The sequence below is a fragment of the Haliotis cracherodii genome, unplaced genomic scaffold, assembly GCF_022045235.1.
Source record: "Haliotis cracherodii isolate W230 unplaced genomic scaffold, xgHalCrac1.p SCAF_3, whole genome shotgun sequence".
Taxonomy (NCBI): Eukaryota; Metazoa; Mollusca; class Gastropoda; order Lepetellida; family Haliotidae; genus Haliotis; species Haliotis cracherodii.
In genome coordinates, this window is record NW_027266286.1 from 60,472,982 (window position 1) to 60,497,552 (window position 24,571).

The window sequence follows — 24,571 nt, forward strand, 5'->3', positions numbered from 1 at the left end:
GTGCAGTAAGCAAGTATATATACACGTAGGAGGCAATGTTTATACAGTAGGGTAGATATACTGGAGTAGCAAAGCCTTGCCCATTTCTGGTGTTTGCCGCCCTGATATTGTGTGAATATTGCTCTAAGCCGTGTAAAACCAAACTCACTCACTCACTCATGAGTGTGGTTCTTACTCCTGTCTGTTCAAGGAAAATAGCGACTTTATGTTACGAAATTATAACAGAAGACCTGGGTCGCCCGTTAGCTGAAGACCTGGGTTCGATTCCCCACATGGGTACAATGTGTGAGCCCATGTTTGGTGTTCCCTGCTGTGATGTTGGAATATTGATAAGCATGTGAAATCCAACTCTGACTCATGCTGTGTCTGGAGTTCAGTGATGTTAAACAGGCAGGCTCTTCTACTGATCTGGAGAATCTGTGGATTGTTTCAGGCCAAGATTTCAAGTTGATTATCATGCCCCTTTTAAGGGGTTTCTTTGGCAGTGGGGTAGCTAAGTAGTTAAAATTTTTCACTTGTCACGCCAAAGGCCGTGTTCGATTCCCCACATAGGTACAATGAGTGACATTGCAGGAGTGTTGCTTAAGTGGTGCAAAGACGACTCACTCACTCATTCACTCACTCACTCACTCACTCACTCACTCACTCACTCACTCATGGGCTTTCCACTCATTGTGATGTAAATGAAGATTTCTCACGTACACTCTATGCTGTTCCTCACATTATCGTCTATGAATCTGGTGATTATGTCTCTGATGTTGACTTCATCAGCTGACTCTATTACATGAAAGGAGCGGTGGGGTAGCCTTGTGGTTAAAGCGCTCGCTCTTCATGCCTGGTTCGATTCCCGTCATGGGTACAATGTGTGAAGCCCATTTCTGGTGTCCCCCGTCGTGATTTTGCTGCAATATTGCAGAAAACCATACTCACTCACTCACTCACTCACTCACTCACTCACTCACTCACTCACTCACTCTCACACTCACTAACTCACTCTTCAATTCAGCTTGAACACAAACATACCCTCTTCCTTTTTCAGAATTACTTTACTCACTCACTCACCTACTCACTCACTCACTCTCACACTCACTAACTCACTCTTCAACTCAGCTTGAGCACAAACATACCCTCTTCCTTTTTAAGAATTACTTTACCTACTCACTCTCACACTTACTCACACACTTAATCTCACACTCACTCACTCACTAACTCACTCTTCAACTCAGCTTGAAAACAAACATACCCTCTTCTTTTTTCAGAATTACTTTACTCACTCACTCACTCACCTACTCACTCACTCACTCACTCACTCACTCACCTACTCACTCACTCACTCACCTACTCACTCACTCACTCACCTACTCACTCACCTACTCACTCACTCACACACTCACTCACGCTCACCCACTCACTCACTCACTCACTAAATCACTCACTCACCTACTCACTCACTCACTCACCTACTCACTCACTCACTCACCTACTCACTCACTCACTCACCTACTCACTCACCTACTCACTCACTCACACACTCACTCACGCTCACCCACTCACTCACTCACTCACTAAATCACTCACTCACCTACTCACTCACTCACTCACTCACTCACCTACTCACTCACTCACTAAATCACTCACTCACCTACTCACTCACTCACTCACTCACTCACCTACTCACTCACTCACTAAATCACTCACTCACCTACTCACTCACTCACTCACTCACTCACCTACTCACTCACTCACTCACACACTCACTCACGCTCACCCACCCACTCACTCACTCACTCACTCACTCACTCACTCACTCACTAAATCACTCACTCACCTACTCACTCACTCACTCACTCACTCACCTACTCACTCACTCACTCACACACTCACTCACGCTCACCCACCCACTCACTCACCCACTCACTCACTCACTCACTCACTCACTAAATCACTCACTCACCTACTCACTCACTCACTCACTCACTCACCTACTCACTCACTCACTCACACACTCACTCACGCTCACCCACCCACTCACTCACCCACTCACTCACTCACTCACTCACTCACTAAATCACTCACTCACCTACTCACTCACTCACTCACTCACTCACCTACTCACTCACTCACGCTCACACACTCACTCACGCTCACCCACTCACTCACTCACTCACTAAATCACTCTTCAACTCAGCTTGAAGACAAACATACCCTCTTCTTTTTTCCGAATTGTTTCCCCCAGTGATTGGATGGTGCCGATATTTAAGATACGGTATACGTGTTTGTAACAAGAGAACATTCATTCAGTTTGTACAGTATCCACTCTGGAAACCAAACAGTTCATGAATAGTTGAAGCATGGAAGGCAGAATCTAAGCTGTAAAAGTACAGTTGGAAAAGAATTATTGATTACATTATACATGTCATGGGAAATGTAACTTTATGAGAGAAAAATAAATCAGTGTTGTATATTGATGAAGACTTTCAATACATTTTTCCAACCAATCAGAATGATTGACAGCGGGAGAAGCACATTACTTGAATATTGCTGTAACACTGACAGCCGTGCAGTGTGCAGTAGTCAATCTGAGAACAATCAAACTGGCGATGTAATTCAACCAGATTTAAGGAAATTAAGTAATTTCTACGACAACACACTGAAATTAGGCCACACATTTTTTATTTTTCGTTTCATGGGCCCACTGCCCCGAATGAAAAGCATCCAGTTTGAAGAAATAAATTAAACATACCTTATTCAACATAATAAGCGCCCAGGGCGCTCTCAAAATTAGAAATAAGGGTCTCTTATTAGAATGGTATTTTGGTGAAGAAAAAACAGAGTTGAAAGATAAATTTCGTGGTTTATCCTGACAGCCTGAAAATGTTTGTATACAACAGATATATTCTTCCAGAATTGTATTGCCGATAATTAAGGTTGTATATAACACACGAGTGTGTATTATACACAAATAAATAAGTCTTGTGTACATTGATCAATCGGAAGGGGTGCTAATTCGGATTGTTCACTAGCCAATATATTAACAAATATCGCCGTGGGCGCTTATTACGTTGAATACGGTAGGTATTGATGGGCGTACTTCAATTTTTCAATGTATTACAAAATCATTGTAGTTTGTAGACTCCGGTGACACAGACATTCCATCTTCCCGAGGCAAAGGAGTTAACTGACTATAAATGTCATCTTACCCACCCTTGCCACCCTTGCCGAACTAGGATGGATTTATGGAGTTATATCTTGACTATGCACAGTCCAATCAAAATCGTGTAACTAAAACAACATCTGGTTCGTAAACTGCCGTGCAGACTTTGGTCAATTGCAGGATTTGCAAAGCATGTGTACCGTCAACTTAGCATCAACAGATATTTTCCAAATCTCTTCATGTTTTTAATCAAAGTGCTCACATAATTTGATGCAGTTTTTGACGTAAGACTTGTTGCAGACTAAGAAACATCAAAGATATTCAGTGGGTTTGTATATTTGTCAATATAATTATTTGCCTTGTTTCTGTACAGACTGCTGTCATATTGCTGGCTGTGGTATAAATCCCACTAACACACTGACACTTATGATACTGTTTCCTACTGTTTTCCTTACAACTGAACCCATGAGGTCCCCAGCTGTCTATGCTTGTCGTAAGAGGCAACTGAATGGATTGGGTGGTCAGGCTCAGCGACTTGGTTGATTGCATGCCATCGATCCCAAAGACGTGGATCGATGCTCATGATCTTAACCACTTGTCTGGTTCAGACTCGATTATTTATGGGGCGGTCAGGTAGCCTAGTGGTTAAAGCGTTCGCTCGTCACACCGAAGACCCGGGTTCGATTCCCGATATGGGTACAATGTGTGAAACCCGTTTCTGTTGTCCCCTGCCGTGATATTGCTGGAATATTGCTAAAAAAGCGGCGTAAAATCAAAACTCACTCACTCGATTATTTACACGCCGCTGTCAAATGGCAGGAATATTGCTGAGTGCAGTGTAAGTCACAAACAAACACTATGACTGATTTTCTTTTTCCACAGAAGCATGGCACGGAACATGACACTGCCACAGTTCTGGCGATGGTGGTCGATGCTGCTGCATACATCCGACAGAAGAAGTGAGTGTTGTGAAGACAGTATAGTGAGCATTTTGAATGAGCAGTCATATGTTATTATGGAAGTACATATCCATGAATAACAGCAATGTCCTGTGCAGAGTTGCATCCCTTGGGCATGCTGGATTGTGGTTCGAATCCCGGTTTGCCCAGGCTATGTTTCTAGGTTTGTCAACACCATGTCTGTGCTTGTGGGTTCCAACAAAGTGGTAAGCTGACATGCTGTGATGTAACTGGAATACTTTCCAAAGCAGCATAAAACTCAACTCATTCACTCGCACACTCCATGACCAACTGTTTTCATGAGGTGACAATCATTCGTTGTTTTCAAGATTTGCATAATAAGAAAGGTCATCTGTCCAAGGAGGACCGCCTTCGTGGTCTAATGGTAGAGCGGCCACCCGGAGAGCGGAAGGTCCAGGGTTCGCGTCATACCAAAAGACGTTAAAAGATGGTACTTGTTGTTACCTTGTCTGGCGCTTGGCATTAAGGGGCTAAAACAAGGACTGGTCGGCTTGGAGTCAGTATACTGTGTATACTGAGTGGGGTATTCATGTTAAACTGTGGCATGGTATCTCAGTGAGCTAGCACTATAAATCGGCATCAGTCCAGACTAGTACAAGCAGCCACACACACATACACGTGCATGCACATCGCTATATAAGTGCAATAATCTTGGATGCAACGTTAAATCCCATTTCACCTCACCTCACCTGTCCAAGGAGACTTGTGGTGAAACATCTACCATTTCTGGAGATTCCTGTGTTTGTCTTGAGAGCCAACTATCAGTGAGTGAGTGAGTGAGTGAGCTGAGCTTAACACAGTTTTCAACAGTATTTCAGTGATATCCGCGTGTAAGCTTGGTGTGAGGAGTACCTTGAAGTGATGCAGGTCTCAGACGTTAACCACACCTGGAAACATTATGAGGGCGAACTAGGATTCGAACCCAAAACCCTAGGGTTGTGGCATTGCTGTGCCTTAGATGATTAGGTAACCTGACATAGTTGTTGAATCTGCATTGTAAAACAATACTGACTTATTCACACACTCACTCGCTCACTCACCAGCCCACTCTCACTCACTCACCAGCCCACTCTCACTCACTCACTCACTCACTCACTCACCCCTGAAGCAACATCTCCAGAGGTTGTTGACCCTGGGTTCTACATCAATATATTTACAAGTAACACTGATTACCACTTCTGACTGCCTCTGGGGTCTATTGGAATGAGTGTCTGCCCTAAGAGCAGAAGGTCGATGGTTCTATCCTCTGGTGGCATCATACCAAAAGTAGGCGCTCGGCATGAAGGGAATATAACAAGGACAGCTGGGCTTAGAGTCTGTGCACTGTGTCTGAGTGAGGTGTCCATGTTAATCTGTGGCATGGTATCTCATGTTGCGGTATAGGTGCAATAATTTTGAAATCGATGTTAACCCGATTTCACCTCCTCTTCCCACCCAATTACCACTTCTACAAACAACACAGAGGATCCTACTCTTTATAATTAAATGGAAAATTAACATGGCCTGCCATTTCTTGTCTACACTCTGTATAGTTGGCGACGCGGTCGGGTAGCCTAGTGGTTAAAGCGTTCGCTCGTTAAGTTGAAGAACCGGGTTCGAATCCCGACATGGGTACAATGTGTGAAGCCCATTTCTGGTGTTCACCGCCGTGATATTGCTGGAATATTGCTAAAAGCGGCGTAAAACCATACTCACTCACTGTATAGTTGGCGTTATTTCAGTACCAACATGTCGGAATACACAAATTGAAACTGACAAAACAACCAGGACATTAACAAAACACACATCAAAGTCAGTATGGCAGTCGATTAGAAAAATCATCTTGTGTGTTAATCCCACCATCGAATATTTCAGGTTTGAGAAAGGGATCAGTTAAAGGTCAGCGACATAATGGTGTTAAATAGAAGTAATGAAAGTCATCTACGTATAGAATTACACATCAAAACCTGATTAATGTTCCGAGAAACGGACCAAATACTGGTATAGTTGCTGTGCTTTGTAATTTTGCAATCTCAAATTTGATTGAAACCATTGATTGGAATGTACGTTTGTGCTGGTCTTTGCCCCCTCGTTCCCAGTAGCGGAAGAGCAGACGTCAAAACCTGGCTGTTTATGTTGGACAATGGGGCATGACTGAAGCTCACTTGAACAACAAGCGACTGAAGGGAAACACTCCCTGTTGTAGTGAGCCTGCAAGCAGACTCGACGCAGTTTAAAGCATTCCTTGAAACAGCAGAAGTATCAAAGATGAGGTTTTCATGCTGATAGGTATAATCTGGATCAAAAAGGAGTAATCTGTATCAGCGCTGGACTCATTTATGTTGATCACAGATGACCACAAACGGAAAGGTCTTCCTTGTCAAGACCAAACCCAAAATCATATTTTCCCAGTAAACTCCAACAAACACATACCGTATTTGACGTAATAAGCGCCCAGGGCGCTCTCAAAATTAGAAATAAGGAGCTCTTATTAGAATATAGTTTTGGTGAAAGATCGTAAATTTTGTGGTTTATGCTGACAGCCTGAAATGATACACGACAGATATATTTTTTCAGAATTTAATTGCCCGTAATTAAGGGTGCATATAACACACAACTGCGTATTATACACAAATAAATAAGTCTTGTGTACATTGATCAATCTGAAGGGTGCTAATTGGGATTGTTCACTGGTCAATATATTAGAAAATATCGCCGTGGGCGCTTATTACAGCGGGGCGCTTATTACATCGAATACGGTTTTCCGAGTAAACTCCAACAAACACATAATGATATTTTCCCAGTAAACTCCAACAAACACATAATGATATTTTCCCAGTAAACTCCAACAAACACAAAATTGTATTTTCCAAGTAAACACCAACAAACACATAATGATATTTGCCCAGGAAACTACAACCAACTCAAAATGAAATTTGCCCAGGAAACTACAACCAACTCAAAATGATATTTGCCCAGGAAACTATAACCAACTCATAATGATATTTTCCCAGGAAACTACAACCAACTCGTAATGATATTTTCCCAGGAAACTACAACCAACTCAATATGAAATTTGCCCAGGAAACTACAACCAATTCAAAATGATATTTGCCCAGGAAACTACAACAAACAAAATGATATTTGCCCAGGAAACTACAACCAACTCATAATGATATTTTCCCAGGAAACTACAACAAACTCATAATGATATTTTCCCAGGAAACTACAACCAACTCAAAATGATATTTTCCAAAGAAACTACAACCAACTCAAAATGGTATTTTCCCAAGAAACTACAACCAACTCAAAATGGTATTTTCCAGGAAACTACATCTAACTCATAATGATATTTTTCCAGGAACTACAACAAACATATAATGATATGTTCCCATGAAACTACGACATATTATGATATGTTTGCATGTAACTACAAAAAACTCAAGATAATAATTTCTCAAGTAAATATAACAAACATCCTGAAGATAATTTCTGGGAAGCTGCAACAAACCCATGATGATATTATCTCGGTATTATGTCATTCATACGATGCTGACTCACGGCTACTTTGGGCAAGAGTTAGCTCCCCTGACTCGGCTGGCAGCAGCTGCTTACCTACCCTGCTGGAAACAGAGCTAGTTGTCTGGAGACTAACATGATTACCTCTGATAGATTGGATTAGTTGTTAGTCATACAGCACCACTGTGGGAATATCTCTCTCAGGTAATGCAATTATACATTAAACTAGGAATCGCTGCAGTTTCAGGAGATAATTGTTTTGTTTGTACAAGTGGACTAGCAGTGGATTCCTACCTTTTTTTTCCTAATGGCATTTAAGGAACAAAAATGGACTTTTGTTTCCCTCTTGGTTTTCACAAATCAATTTGTTGATGTAATTTCTGTATATTTATAGTTGTGCCTGTCTTCTTCTCCAACACTTAACAGCATGGATCACCCATAATGAAAAACATGTGTTGCTAATGTATTGCTAGATAGTTTTGCCAGGTGAGAAATGTTGAGACACACCAAAGTGAATGCCTTTGCACCCAAACACACACTCACTCATTCTTCCAATCAACCACACAAAATTAAAATAATTAAATTTCCTTTCTTTTTTGAAAAGTTATTTCATTCTACTGTAGATATCGCTTCCAATGTGCAGGTGTATCATTAAGTAATAAATTGCAAATTGTATTTTTATAAAATTTCTTTTTGGACATAGTGTCATCTATACTAGCCACAAAAGGAAACTGTGCACATATTTGTGATGTTTTTACAGATGAGTCCAGATTTCACATTTCCCACGGTGACGGACATCAACTTGTCTACAGATGTCTTGAGGAGCGTCATGCTCAAGCCTGTGTTATGGCGAGGAATCGCTTTGGGGGTGGTTCCGTGATGATTTGGGTTGGGATAAGTACATGTCAGATAACCAGCGATAGAAACTAACTGAACCCTTTAGTTGTTGTTTAGGGCAATTTGACAGGTGTGGGCTTCATAGATCAGATTCTCAGTATAGTGGCAATTCCGTTTCTTCAGTGTCATGGCCCAGGATTGACATTCCAACAGGATAATGGCCGTCCTCACACGGCTAGGGATGCTATGGCTTTTCTTCAACAGCACAATGTTCAAGTACTGCCTTGGCCTGCAAATTCACTGAATATCTCTCCTATAGAGCATGTATGGGATGAAATAGAGAGATGTCTACGCCATTTACAAAATTTGCCAGATAACGTTCATGATTTTGCCGCAGAGTTGCAGACAATATCACAAGCCATTCCACAAGCCTTCCATGCCCATTTGATGGACTCTATGCTGTTATCGCTTCTGACAGTGGGCATACCCCTTATTGAGTTTGTGACAATGTTGGTTGACCCCCGCCCCGCATTTGGACTCAATGTCATGAAAACATTTAGAAAAAAAATTAACAATGCACAGTTTCTTTTTGTTGTTAGTATACTATAATTCTAGGGGTGGTGGAGTAGCCTAGTGGTTAAAGCGTTGGCTCGTCATGCCAAAAAAACAGGTTTGATTCCCCACATTGGTAATAGGTATGAAGCCCATTTCTAGTTTTCCCAACCTCGATGTTGCTGGAATAATGCTAAAAGCGTCCAAAAACCTCACTCACTCACTCACTCACGATCCACAATTAGTCCTGCACCATGACCGTGGAATAAATATATTTTATGAAAAATAATAATCTAGAAATGCATACAAAAGCAAGTCTAGCTCTATTCTGAAATCAGCATAGGGAATTTTTTTTATATTTTTAGAGTCAAGAAGGATATTGTGTAATATAAGATTTCAGAGACTAAATGTTAGTCTAGATCCACAATGTGTTGTGCTAGTTATGTGCCATGGGATGGATGTATAAATGATAGTAGCGGTGTTCAGACAGAAGGAATACCCTAACACTGATACTATGTGTGTTTGGTGTTTCTGTTGGCTTATGTAAATCATTTTACAATCACACCAGTTTCATCAAGAAGCTTTGAGTTTTTAAGCATGCCATCAGGGTTTTGAAACCTTTTTTTACCACTGGCGCCAAAATACAAGGAATTTCAAACCCTGGCAGACTAGGTCCATCTTCCTAGTTTCCATTGCTTGTCTCATTATTCTTGTAAAGACTTCCAACATTCAGGTTGTAAATTATTTTCGAAAGAAGTGTTTTGATTCCTCTTATTTGTTGAGGTAGTCCTTCCTCAGGCAAACTATAGCCTTTCATTGAAGCTCCGTTTGAAGTTGTGCATTTAAAGTTTATGCTGTAGACCTCTTGTCGCAACAGCTTTTCCTCAACTGTCTACAAAGCCTGCATCGTCACGTTCATTCAGATTAGAGATGAGACATTGAACCTCCTCCAAGAACTTGATGACTAATATTGTCGACAATAAGAATTTTATTGTGAACATTCACTGATGACAGTAAATATAGAGAAAGTTTTTTGTTTAAGAGTGAAAAATATGGATAAGTGACTTTTATTCCAATCTCATTAAAATTAATCTTAGTTCTCGCTACAGCTAAACATGGGATCTGAGGACATCCCATTACGGGTCATGTCAGACTGACCTTGCGCAAACTTTGACTGACCAATGGAATGACCAATCAAAAGGCAGCTTTCTCGTGCTTTACGGCACTAATTGCAAATTGGCGACTACGCTTCGAAACATATTTTGACAAATTCTCCATTACAAATTTGAAAGCTGAACAAAAGAACATTCTGGAATGCCTAATAGATGGTCTAGATTGTATGGATTCAGTCGTTTTCGAGGTTGCATGAATAGAAATCACATTCCGACTGTCACTTTCATAATCTGGTAAGCGATGCTCTGATTGGTCAGAAGAAGGGTCGTTCTGACATGATCCCTAACAGGATGTCCTCAGATCTTTGTTTAGCGGTAGCGAGAACTGAGGTCTGATTTTAATGAGATTACTTTTATTTCGTATTGAAGATACTCTTACATAGAAAAAGGTTACCTCTGATCCACTGTTAGAAGAGTGAGTGTGTCTTACTTCAGTGTAGAATGTAAGGAGCTAATGACTTGCAAAGTGTAATGCATTGTTAAGGCCACGCTTTTGTAATTTTATGTTTCATGGATTTATTCCAGCTTTTCCACACAAGGTCGGTCAAAAAAATTATTATTATTATTATTTTTATATTTATTCTTTTTGATTTATTTATTTATTTATTTATTTATTTATTTATTTATTTATTTAATCTATTTAATCTATTTATTTTATTTTTTATTTTTTTATTATTTTATTTATTTATTTATTAATTCCTGATAGTAGACATGAAATTTATATAAAATTATAACATTTTATATTGTATAAGAGGGTCTATGTTACTAGTAGGAGATATAAATAGTAAAAACATATTTTGATTACTTTATTTCTTAGAATTTCTTCTCTTGAAACGTAAAAAAGAAAACATCTGGCCAAATAAGAGTCTTGGAGTCTACATTAGCCAAGATAGTCCTTTACTTCATTTGAAACAGAAATCTTTTGGCCAAAAAATATATAACTAACATAAATGTTGTTACTGCGTTCTTGTATTGTGTTGCAACCCTGTCAGTGAAGTGAAAATAGGAACATTTACCAACATTTAGCACCTCTGACCAGTTGGCGTTGATGGCTCTCTGAATACATCATGGCACTATTCCTGCCATGACAGTGACCTTGGTTCCAAGGTGGACATGTAAGCGTTAAAGTACAGCCGGGCTACTTCCTTGAGGATATTGATTAAAAAATCTCTTTTGAAGTATTAAGAACCATAATACAGCATGCAAGCAATATTTCTTTTTAAAAAAAGTACGAACAAACTTTTTAAATATTTTACAGATGAGCCTGTCCTAATTGCCTCCGTGGTCTAGTGGTAGAGCGGATGGTCCGGGGTTCGATCCCCAGCCGAGTCATACCAAATGACGTTAAAAGATGGTCCTTGTTGTTACCCTGTCTAGCGCTCGGCATTAAGGGACTAAAACAAGGACTGGTCGGCTCGGAGACAGTATACTGTGTCTGAGTGAGATATTCATGTTAAACTGCGGCATGTTATATCAGTGAGCTAACACTATAAAACGGCATCAGTCCGGACTAGTACAAGCAGCCACACACACACATACACGTGCATGCACAATGCTATATAAGTGTAATAATCTTGGACGCAATGTTAAACCCCATTTCACCTCACCTGTCCTTAATTATTAGTTTAGAATGCTAAACTTCATTGAAATTGTTAAACAATTGGGTGTGTGTGCTGCAATCTTCTAGTTAAAAGACTGGTTCAAATTTTAAGGTTTTGGTTTATAAAAGCAGGTGGTAAATGGGATTTGAAACCAGGAAATCTTCAGGATTTTTAACCCGAATGAACACTTTTAGCAGTATCTTTTGTTTTCACATTCATATTCTTTGTGTGAAAAGTGTGATGACGTTTTTGTAGAATAACTGATTTAGTCAATTGCTCCACATTCTGCTAAAATGCAGGTTCTGTTGTCATGGTAGAATGATGGCATTGTATTATGTAATCCCATTGTTCCAGAGTGATGTCACAGCTGTGAGAGTTCAAGCGGAAATTGAGTCTATGGAGGTCTTTTGTCACTTACAATGTGGATAAACCAATTTGCAGGTTTTATCACTCATAGTTGTTGTTATTGAATATCTGATGTGTGGAAATTAAGACATTTGAAAGCTGTGGCTACTTCTGTCAGATCTTAATGAGATTTCGGAGCATCAAGAACACAATAACAACAAATCTGACAGCAAATAATGTTTACAGCATAAATATGTTTATTTTTAGCATGTGTGAGGTTTTTTCTAAAGAAAAATTGATCTCAAATTATCCAGGAAAACATTTTGTTTTGTTTCGTTATGCCTCCTGCATTTTGTCATATTTGTAAAGGATATCTGTTATTCATGAAAAAATGGCGTCAGAAAAGAGATTCAATTTGAGACATTTGAGCTATTTTTGTTTTTATTTATGCGGTTTATGGTTTTGGACAATGTAATAATCACATAATATCATGGAGTCTTGTCGGAATCCAGCCTTAGAAGCAGCAGCGGTAGTTATAGTTGCCATATTAAATAGCAACAAGGAAATTAGTGTCTCCACTGTACGGATTCTAATTGTTTTGATTAATCTCAGTAGTAGTCAATTGACTTGTCACGTCATGCTTGTCACTTAACCAATCATCCGTCAGTCGAGATCATAATTGACCAATCAAAGCTTTTGATACTGGCATGTGATTGACCAGGTAGGACAGGTTGCTATGGTAACTGGACATTTTGGTGTCCAACTGGGCAGCTTCTGGGCTAAAGGATGACTCATTCATCTCAATATAACTTTCACACACCTACCCTCTAAGAGTATAATGAACTCCTCCAATATCTGATTTGGTCAGTGCTATTATTGATTAGAGGGTGTTAGTACTTTTCTAGTGGCAACAGTTTTGGTGGATTTAGGTGATGTAACAATGTCAGCTCACCTCAGTCCAGAATGCTTTGATGTTCAGAAAGTCTCTGTTTTATGGATAATTAGAGACCTCCAAAAAAGGAATTTATTCATATCAGATATTTTATGGCACATCATAAGGCAAATTGTGGCTATTAAGAAATCTCAATGCCAGTAGTATGCACATTTTCTGACATATCCTATCTTTGAAAGAAAACATTACTACAAAATCTAGATCATTTGCATTCATTGAGGGGAAAATGTCATGCACATGTTGTTGTTTTATGTACTGTGGTATTCTTTCATCGTTTACCCCTTGATCATAGTTTATGTTTCTAGGCTGGGGAAATAAGCCTCACCTTGCCTGTGCATGGATCTTGATAATTAGTCTCTCACAGGTTATCTCCCTTGTTTTCAGAAATTTATGAATATTATTAATTTGTCATCATTTTTCGATCAAGGCACTGTGTTATGACGGTTCAATATTATTCTTCAACATTAAAAATAATTGGAGAAACCTTCAAAAGGGGACATTTTGTTTGGTTTGTTGTGGCTTTATTTGAACTTGTGATTATCAGTTATTACAATTCGGATCAGGGATGAATGATCAAAAGCTCTGCAATGAAAGCTGAGCAAAACATAATGAAAGTTTGAATATTTTGTTGATTAAGTATCATGCGAGAAATCCTTTGATGAAGACATTGTTCATCTCAAAACTCTGTTTGATGTAAAATGTTCTCCTAATGTGATTTTACAAGTGCTTCTTTCATTTTTAGTTGACCACACAGGGAAACCACATTAGTTCAATCTCTTTTAACTCGATGTGTTGTTTCTGTTAAAGAAGTTGTATTGAACCAGCGAGACGCTTATCACAACAATTGTCTTATAACGGTCTAGAATACTGGATTACCCATAATTTTCATGGTTCCCAGGAATTAAGTGTTTACTGTTGACAAATCTTTACTGAAACTAAATTCATTATATTTTTCACAATAAAACTCTCTTTTTTTCCTTTTTTAAAAGATACATTGAGCCGTTGAAAGTTGTGCTAGTCCACTAGCCCAAGACTACTAAACTGTGCTGAGGAAAATCCAATCTTGTTAGCCCTCATTCCCACTTGGCTATAATTCTGAACCAGTTTTCAATACTTTAATTTTGCTCTACATCAGAACTGAATAAAACTGACAGAAAATGTAAACATAGTAAACATTTTTGTCTTGTTGCAGCAGGATTAGCGTCAAACTGAGGGCGTGTGAAATAAGGATTACGCTATTCCAGTGGACAAATTTCTAAGACTGTACATTACTTTACCATGCTTGTGATAACTGCTTTTTACTCATAATTAACCACTGGCACACATGTGAAACAAGCACCTGCCTGACTGACACACATGTAAACAAGCACCTGCCTGACTGACATACATGTAAACAAGCACCTGCCTGACTGACACACATGTGAAACAAGCACCTGTCGGACTGACACACATGTAAAACAAGCACCTGCCAGATTGAAACACATGTAAACAAGCACCTGCCTGACTGACACACATGTAAACAAGCACCTGCCCGATTGACACAAATGTAAACAAACACCTGCCTGACTGACACACATGTAAACAAGCACCTGCCTGACTGACACACATGTAAACAAGCACCTGCCTGACTGACACACATGTAAACAAGCACCTGCCTGACTGACACACATGTAAAACAAGCACCTGCCTGACTGACACACATGTAAACAAGCACCTGCCTGACTGACACACATGTAAAACAAGCACCTGCCTGACTGACACACATGTAAACAAGCACCTGCCTGACTGACACACATGTAAACAAGCACCTGCCTGACTGACACACATGTAAAACAAGCACCTGCCTGGCTGACGCACATGTAAACAGGCACCTGCCTGACTGACACACATGTAAACAAGCACCTGCCTGACTGACACACATGTAAAACAAGCACCTGCCTGACTGACACACATGTAAACAAGCACCTGCCTGACTGACACACATGTAAACAAGCACCTGCCTGACTGACACACATGTAAAACAAGCACCTGCCTGGCTGACACACATGTAAACAGGCACCTGCTGACTGACACACATGTAAACAATCACCTGCCTGACTGACACACATGTAAACAAGCACCTGCCTGTTGCAGTGGATCCTGCAGTCTGGTGATGTCAGCTGGGGATGGGGTCAAGGCGGTTCACTCCATGGGCACACAGTTCCACCTGACTGTCAACCATGTTCAAGGTAGTATTACTCACTCTGTCAACCACGAGGTTACCTGCTCCATCAAACAATCAATCTGTGTAGTGAAACCTCAGGGTTTAAGAAGTTGGACTTTTGTGTATGTGCTCAAAGTAGTTGCTTCTCCAAGATTTCCTTAAAGAATCCTGATTTCACCATGGTGGCCATTTTGAAAATATCATTATTGCCCATTTCTCAGACAGTTTTTTCATTTTTCATTATGAAATGTTATAGCAGTAAGTAAACTGTATGTGGGATATCACATATGCATTTTATGGGGCATTAGGATTTATTTCCCAACAGTGGCCTCTGTAGGTTATATACATCTCCAGTCGAACCTCGTTATCGTACCAATATATCTCGAACCTATTCTCTGGGTCCCAACTGCCTCACAATATAAATACATATTAATTTGGCCGCTTATCTCGAATTTGAGATAAATGTACTTTGCGCTATCTCGAAACTAGGACTGCATCTGCAGAAGTGTGCACCTTTATCTCAAAGTTGACATTGTCACATTAACAGTTTTGAGAAGTGCAGGTATATCTGGTACCTTTCCCACACATCTAACGTGACTGTAAAAGTACAGAGCAATTTAAACCAATTGTTGCTCAACCAATTACCGTATTCGACGTAATAAGCGTCCTGCTCCAATAAGCACCCACAGCGATATTTGCTAATGTATTGGCTAGTGAACAATCCCAATTAGCACCCCTTCAGATTGATCAATGTACACAAGACCTATTTATTTGCGTATGATAAACACCCCTGTGTTATATGCACCCTTAATTCTGGGCAATTAAATTCTGGAAAAATATATCTGTCGTACATAAACATGTCAGGCTCTCAGCATAAACCATGAAATTTATCTTTCAATTTAATTTTTCACCAAATAATATTCTAATAAGAGCCCACTATTTCTAATTTTGAGTGTGCCCTGGGCCCTTATTATGTCGAATACAGTATGTATTAATTTTAATCCTATTGTAATGTAATCTTTGTTGACATATAGAATATTGTGAGTAGACATGAGTACAAACACTTCCTGGTTGCTCAGAAAAGTGACGATCAATGTCGGATTCAAGGAATCAAAGCCGTATGACACTACTCACTACTCAAGCTGTGAATTGGGACGTGGGGTAGCCTAGTGATTAAAGCGTTGACCAGGGTTCGATTCCCCACAGGGGGACGGTCGGGTAGCCTAGAGGTTAAAGCGTTCGCTCGTCACGCCGAAGACCCGGGTTCGATTCCCGACATGGGCACAATGTGTGAAGCTCATTTCTGGTGTTCCCCGCCGTGATATTGCTGGGATATTGCTAAAAGCGGCGTAAAACCATACTCACTCACTCACTCACTCGATTCCCCACATGGGTACAATGTGTGAAGCCCATTTTCCGGTGTCCCCAGCCATGATATTGCTGGAATATTTCTAAAAGAATCTTAAAACCATACTCACTCACTCAAGTTGTTGGAGTGGCATTTTGTTTTCATCGAGTGGACAGACTAAACAGGGATTACTGCTATGCCTAACGTGCATTTTTGGTTTGTTTGTTTGTTGTTTAACGTCGCACTCAGTAATATTCCAGCTATATGTCAGCGGTCTGTAAATAATCGAGTCTAACCAGACCATCCAGTGATTGACATCATGAGCATCGATCCATGCAATTTGGGTAGATGACATGCATCAACCAAGACCCCTAAGGTACATGTACACCGTACAAAACTTGTCACAGTTATTATTTATTATAATATTTATTGTTACATTTATTATTTATCATGGTCAGCAAAATACATTTCAGTTTGTCATCACATGCTGTTCTAAATTTCTATTGCTATGTGTCGTGATCTGTCTGGGTATTAATGCATCTTCATGTCCAACGTCCAGATATCTCAAAGTTACAAAACGGTCCTGCTAGGTTCGAGATAACAGGGTTTGACTGGATTTGTCAAGATTTACTGATTATTTTCGACGTCTGCTCTGTCTAGATGACATTTTGTGTATGTTAACCCAGCAATGGTGTCTCTAAGATGTGCTCACAATATTAGGATTTGATCTTTAACATGACTTTCATGTTGAAAATGTCATATTTGGCCCATTAATCAGCCAGTTCTGCTTTTATAATCACGAAACATTCATGTTATTTTGGTGTATTAAAACACAGCAATTAGCTGCAAAGTTTCTGATGTGGTGTTAAAATATATTCACTAACTCACTCACTCACTCGGGGCTGTCGGGTAGCCTAGTGGTTAAAGCGTTCGATTCCCGACATGGGTTCAATGTGTGAAGCCCATTTCTGGTGTCCCCCACTGTGATATTGCTGGAATATTGCTAAAAGCAGCGTAAAACCATACTCACTCACTCACACTCACTCACTCACTGTCTTGAAACATCTGTTTCTTGTTTTTGCATATTCTTGTTTATTGGTCTTTGATCTAATAAATTGTAAATGAATTAACTTGGTCTCATCGCTATATGGCTTAAATAATGCCAATGCAACGTTAAATTTTAACTCACTCACTTTGATCTTATGTGGCCAGTTTTAACCAAAACTGAAGGTGAGCTACATAGACTTTTGGGTTTTTTTCTATGGACATTCTGAGATCTGTATTATCTGTTGTAGCCTCCAAGGATGCTGCTATGGAGTTTATGTTGAGCACCCCTGTGAGGGAGAGAGGGAAGCTGTGTGTCACCTACGCCATGGACAGCTCTGTCATCAGAGTGAGACACCTTCGTCTTGAGACACCTGCTGGAACACCTGACTGAGGCTCTGACAGCTGTGTGTGACATGCAGAGTGGGCAAGCGGTCAAAAGCGCCAGGTGCTGAGATCGTATCCCGCTAGTGACTGGGTTGTTTTTCAGCCTTGGGACTAACAATGTTTACAGGTCTTTACAGTGTTGTCACTACCCCCAGTGTACAGTACATACACCCTGTGTATTTAAAAGAACCCACTCGTCCAATGGTAGATAGCAGATCACAAGTGTCAAAATGTGTAGTGTCTCTATGGGCAAGTGACTTAGTTCAAATGTACCTGTCTTCAACCAGCTGGGATTGGGTACCTGACATGTGAGGTGGATGAAAAACCTTCTAGCGTCCCTAGGCAGCTTGAATTGTATGCTCCCCAGGGAGTTGAGAATGATAGCTGGAATGTAAATGGATCCACTGGTTGGGGAACCGAAAACCGAACTTGAGCAGATACTAGTACTTGGATACCTGCTATATATAAATGTATAATATAATAACGTATAATTTAATAACATGCACCATGGTTGGTTGGTTGGTTTGTTGTTTAACGCCGCACTCAGCAATATTCCAGCTATATGACGGTGGTCTGTAAAGAATCGAGTCTGGACCAGACAATCCAGTGATTGATATCATGAGCATTGATCCACGCATTTGGGATCGATGACATGCATCAACCAAGTCAGCGAGCCTGACGACCCGATCCCGTTAGTCGCCTTTTACGACAAGCATAGTCGCCTCTGACGGCAAGCATGGGTTGCTGAAGACCTATTTTACCCCGGAATCTTCACGGGTCTACATGCCCCATGGACTGTTGGAACACTTCTGGAACACCTGACATCTTGTCAGGGAACACTGACTTAGGCAATGATACGAGATTGGAAAACTAATAGTAGTAAATGTTTTCCTTACTGTAAACCCCACACTGTTTTACACCAAGAATGTGAACAATGTATTTGTATGTAAATGAACTTGAGTGAGTGAGTATGGTTTTACGCCTCTTTTAGAAATATTCAAGCAATATCACGGCGGGGTACAACAGAAATACGCTTCACACATAGTACCCATATCTGGATTTGAACCCGGGTCTTCGGCGTGACGAGCGAATGCTTTAACCACTAGGCTATCAGACTGCCAGTAAATGAACTTGACGGCTGTGAAGTTGATTGTTGTGGTTATTAAGCACTGAGTTGAAGTCTGACATCCTTGCAGACATGGTGCTCTTGGTCTGTTTTGGAGAAGGTATTGACTGAATTTGCAGTCTTGTATAACACTCAACCTGTTTTTTAATATCAGATAGATAGATAAATAGATAACTAGATAAATAGATAGATAGATAGTAAGGTTGGTTCCAAATATTTAAGAAATAAACGACGAATGGGAGTTGCTTATCGTACAATAAAACACTTCAGGGAGAATAAACCAAGACCGGTGTTTAATTCTAATGAGATTTCAACATTACCTATAGCCTCTTGAAGGATGTTAGTAAAACCTACAGCCTCTTGAAGGATGTTAGTAAAAGTACAATCTTTAAGAATATTTTCCCGTATTTAAATAATGATGACTCCCTGAAGAGAATCCAGCTGCGGCAATGTCGGACAAATCCATTTTATGAACAGGGGTTGGTAAATTTGGTCTTTCATTCATATTCTCACAATTTTCACGTCAATAATCTGTACCTTCTCTCCCTATACCGAGGAAGCGATCGTTTGGCCATTGCATTTATCTACGTTGCCTAGATACATCTCTGGGGAACAACTCGCTACACACTCCCCTCTCCAAAATAATAACCAATTTACGACATCCAGTTGCGTGCGCATGGTCAAATCTCCAGAAATGATGTCATGATAGAACAATGTTTTAACGTGAAACAAACCATGCTTCATTCTTCTTTGCCATTTATCACATAGCTATCTTATGTTGTAAGATACCATGAAATTATGAGTGTAATGAATGGCTGACTTGATGCGACATTGTGTTGAGTCTTACATGTCTATGAAGAAATGCAAAGAGGACAAACATGAGTCTGTCAAGGCGAGAGTCCATTTGTCGTGATTCAAAGAGTACTGTTGGTGTAACGTCACTTTTCGGGAAATGGAAAATAAAATAGATTGTGTGAATTGATATGCTGTCCTGTTTCTCTTTCAAGCTCATCTTGAAATCGTCAAAGTGAACTAAGGTCATTCGAGGATTATTCCAAAGTTTGAAAGCAACATGTACAATGGTTTTACAGGAGAAGGGGTTGACACAAAGGGGTAGTCTTCGCTCAAATGTCATGTTGCAGCAGCCATTTTGAATTTGTGAAAATCAAAAGAATACTTTGTTGTAGCCAGGGAAATGTCGAACATATTATGTTGAAGTGATACTGATTACAGCAGATTTGGAAAGAAGATCAGAATTGAAGTCCAGTACTAATGGATGGATGGTTGACAGAAGACACATGGCATAAGCTCACCAACAGCTACTCCAGGCTGGTTTTGCTGGCAATTTTTCGCCCTCATTCAAGGGAGAAACATTTCCCCACAAAAACATCAATTTAATTTGATAATAAAAGTGAAGAGTAAGGATCTGTTTCTGTGAAGATCAGTCTTACATTTGTTTGAAAATAACATGAATTATTTAAAAAAAAGTGATGTATTTTACAAAGATATATACATTTAAAAATGTCATACATTTGTGTTTCATATATATCAGGTACATTTATATCAATGTCATAAATAGATTTGAAATTAAGATAAATTAAATATGTCTACATTATATACATTATTTATATTTGTACGTTATTATATATAACTGAAATAGAGATCACAAAAAATGTCATGAATTGAATATATATTGTATCATAAATAGGTTATAGAAATACATCTTTGGGCTGTTAGCAGCTGTGACACATCACAGTCCTTGTAACATGATTTCTATAGCCTCCAACATCGAGGTCAGCCTGAGGGAGCAATTGTCTGGAGGTGTGATGGAAGCTGTCCCCATGCAGTCCTACAATTCAGACCCGTGAAGATTCCGGGGTAGAATAGGTCTTCAGCAACCCATGCTTGCCGTAAAAGGTGACTATTTCTTGTCGTAAAAGGCGACTAACGGGATCGGGTGGTCAGGCTCGCTGACTTGGTTGCTGCATGTCATCAATCCCAATTGCGTGGATGGATGCTCACGATATTAATCACTGGATTGTCTGGTCCAGACTCGATTATTTACAGACCGCCGTCATATAGCTGTAATATTGCTGAGTGCGGCGTTAAACAACAAACCAACCAACCAACCAGTCCTACATGCAGAGTGAGAAGCTGGGCCTCTCGAAGCTCGCCTGGAGTTAGTCCGCCAAGAGGGCTCCAGCATGGTTGGTCCTGTGATGCCAACCACAGAAACAGACATCAGTTGATGGAATATAAGCATATATAATACACAACAATTTACACTTCTTGAATGGTGGAACAGGTGGCCCAGTCTTATAAGGTGCCACAATTCATTGCTTCTCTTGGGCTTGCCAGGAACCTGTGTTCGTGGGTTCGAATCCGGTTTGCCTTGATTGTTTCTAGGTTTGTCAGCACCAAACCATGCTTGTTTCACCATGCATCACTTCAGGCTGCCCTTCCATCTTAAGTTTTTTGTTGTTGTTGTTTTATGCCAAACTCACCAATATGCCAGCTATATGACAGTGGTCTGTAAATAATCGAGTGTGGGCCAGACAATCCACTGATTGATATCATGAGCATCGATCCATGCAATTAGGATACGATGACATGCATCAACCAAGTTAGGAACCTGACCACCCAATAGGTTAGTCGCCTCTCACCACATGCATAGTGGTCTATTAGGGCAAGCATGGGTTGCTGGAGACCTATTCTATCCCGGATCTTCATGGGTCACAGGATTGTTGGAAACAGCTGATTTATGTATTTCTACTTCTGTGTACATGTTTGATAATGACACTTGAACCTGCACCCAAACGTCCCATCGAGAAGCTGAAATCCATGCCATCTGTCATTGATGCCACTTACATGTTCATGTTAAAGCTAACGTGATCTGCCAGTCCCTGATCCTAGTGAACAGGCTGTTAATCCACTGCTTTGCCATGTAGTTGACCAATATCCTTTGAGGAACAGTCCGCTATTTTGTCAAACATCTTGAGGACTTTTGATTGTAGCAGGAAGGACAGTTCCACCAACTTGTGCACAAACTTGTGTATCAGGTACGCGGGTACCGGGTCGGGGTACTGAGTAGGACCCAGGCACAGGACTACCCGGACCCGTGGTTAGTTACCAGATATATTGTTTAAAAGTATCTAAAACTCAATGGCCACACTTCAAGTCACGTAATGTTCCCATTTCCTTTTGACTATGCACGCATTCCTTCTGACTTTTATATGTTTGAAAAAAAAGGTAAAACTTCATGCAGTCAAGTTCAGTGTATGCATGACCAGTTCGTTTTACACATGTATCTGAATACATTTTGCCTGGGCTACAGTCAAACTTTACCCAATCGGACAGTTTGTACCCATCTCTTGAGACCTATACAGCGGGTACCGGTAGGGTCGGGTAATAGCGGGGTGGGTACCCCGGTAGTAAATTTTGACTCGTCCCAGCCCTACAGGTAGTCCCGTGGGTAAGCAAGCTGAGGTGAGGTGAGGTGAGGTGACATGGGGTTTAACGTGCACTTATATAGCAATGTAGATACCTGCGTGTATGTGGCTCCTTGTACGAGTCCGACTGATGCCGGATTTATAGTGCAAGCTAGCCCACTGAGATACCATGCCGCAGTTTAACATGAATACCCCACTCAGACGAGCATACTGACACCGAGACGACCAGTCCTTGTTTTAGCCACTTATATTAATGTCAGGGGTAACATCAAGTGCCACCTGTTAACGTCTTCTGGTATGACGCTCCCCGGGCGGACGCTGTACCACTAGACCACGGAGGCGGACCTTATAGGACAAAACACGAAATAGTATTACTTTCCCTTTATTACAAATATCATTTATTTTTCATTACATCGAATTGTTTTTATTTACATTTATAGCACAGACAACGTTCATATATCAGCAGGTGTCTGTAGTTCTAATTCCTGGCACTTCGCCTGGGTCATGTGGAACTGACACCCACGTATTCGAACCTCTGAACACTGATTTCACTGCCACAAGCTACAAGTTGACCTCCAGTAGCCAATATTATATTATTCTTATTTGCTGAGACAACTGCGTGAGAATGTTAAGGCTGGACGTCGTGGGGAAACTCACTAAAGGTGCATCGTTCTGTAAAGCAATTACGAGAGACTATGCCTATAAAATAAACAAAATATAAACCAGTTCGTAAACAATATTCACATGCGGAATAAAAAGAAATATATGCATCCGTAAAAACAAAGTTATTGGCATAATATCCAGCTGCCTCTTCGTTAAATCTTAAGCAATGTCTTGGCCCATAAAAGAGGATTAGCTTTAAAAAGCGCAGCGTACACGTATCTTGATCTGGTCACAGGTTAAACTCACCACAAGCAGTATATATAAAAAGCGACAATTCTTGTAAGAGGCGACTAACGGGATCGGGTGGTCAGGCTTGCTGACTTGGTTGATGCATGTCATTAAACAACAAGCAAGCAAGCAACCATTGTAAATGGTCAATAACCAACCCTGAATAGTCTAAATATACCTAAAATAACCAATGCACGTGGAACAATCGATAGAGGCCAAAGGTTTCACTCTATTACTACTAAAACAGCAAGATAAAATGTTGCTGTACAACATTCCTCTTTTCGGTGGCGACAGAGTTCTCTGAACTTATTTCGAACTTTATGAAACTGTTTCAAATGCCAAAAATCACCACAGATTCTGAACAAATCGATACTAAATATTCTACGGCGTCAACGTTTTATATTTATATTGATCTAGTCAAGAGCTTACAATGTTGCACCGACAAAGCTATAAGCCCCTACCATCCTGATATGCATGGTGTGCTCAAAGGCAAACAACTTCATGCACAGTCAAGAGTTTTTAACAAAATTTTAACAACAGAAAGTAAACTTAATTATGTTAACATTATCCAATGTTTTCCTAAAATGGAAATGAGGATTCATGCTACAAAACAGGTAAACGATTACATCAGCGGACTTTGGACAACAACGTAACAACGAAAACAGTTACGGGCGGAGCAGTGTGCTTTTCCTGTCTGACTGGTCGGAGTCGGTGACTTCGGTGACTTTGTATTATTGTACCCTGACGATCATGACTTGTTTACATACAGACAACGACCCGTGAAGATCCGGGAAAGAATAGGTCTTCAGCAACTCATGCTTGCCGTGAAAGGCGACTATGCTTGTGGTAAGAGGCGACTAACGGGGTCATCGATCCCAATTGGATCGATGCTCATGATATCAATCACTGGATTGTCTGGTCCAGACTCGATTATTTACAGACCGCCGTCATATAGCTGGAATAGTGCTGAGTGCGGCGTAAAACAACAAACCAACCAACCAACCAACCAACATACAGACAACTGTGATAAAG

General features: G+C 40.3%; 1 protein-coding gene across 1 annotated transcript in view; it reads left to right on the plus strand.

Annotated features, from left to right (window-relative positions):
• Positions 1 to 18,341, plus strand: part of LOC139474480 (uncharacterized) — a 44,540-nt gene extending 26,199 nt beyond the window's left edge. The window contains exons 5-7 of the mRNA XM_071257519.1: positions 4,037 to 4,113; positions 15,225 to 15,319; positions 17,938 to 18,341. Coding sequence (XP_071113620.1) covers positions 4,037 to 4,113; positions 15,225 to 15,319; positions 17,938 to 18,080 — 315 coding nt within the window. The 3' untranslated portion in view covers positions 18,081 to 18,341. The remainder of the gene's footprint in view (positions 1 to 4,036; positions 4,114 to 15,224; positions 15,320 to 17,937) is intronic.
• Positions 18,342 to 24,571: the final 6,230 nt, after the last annotated feature.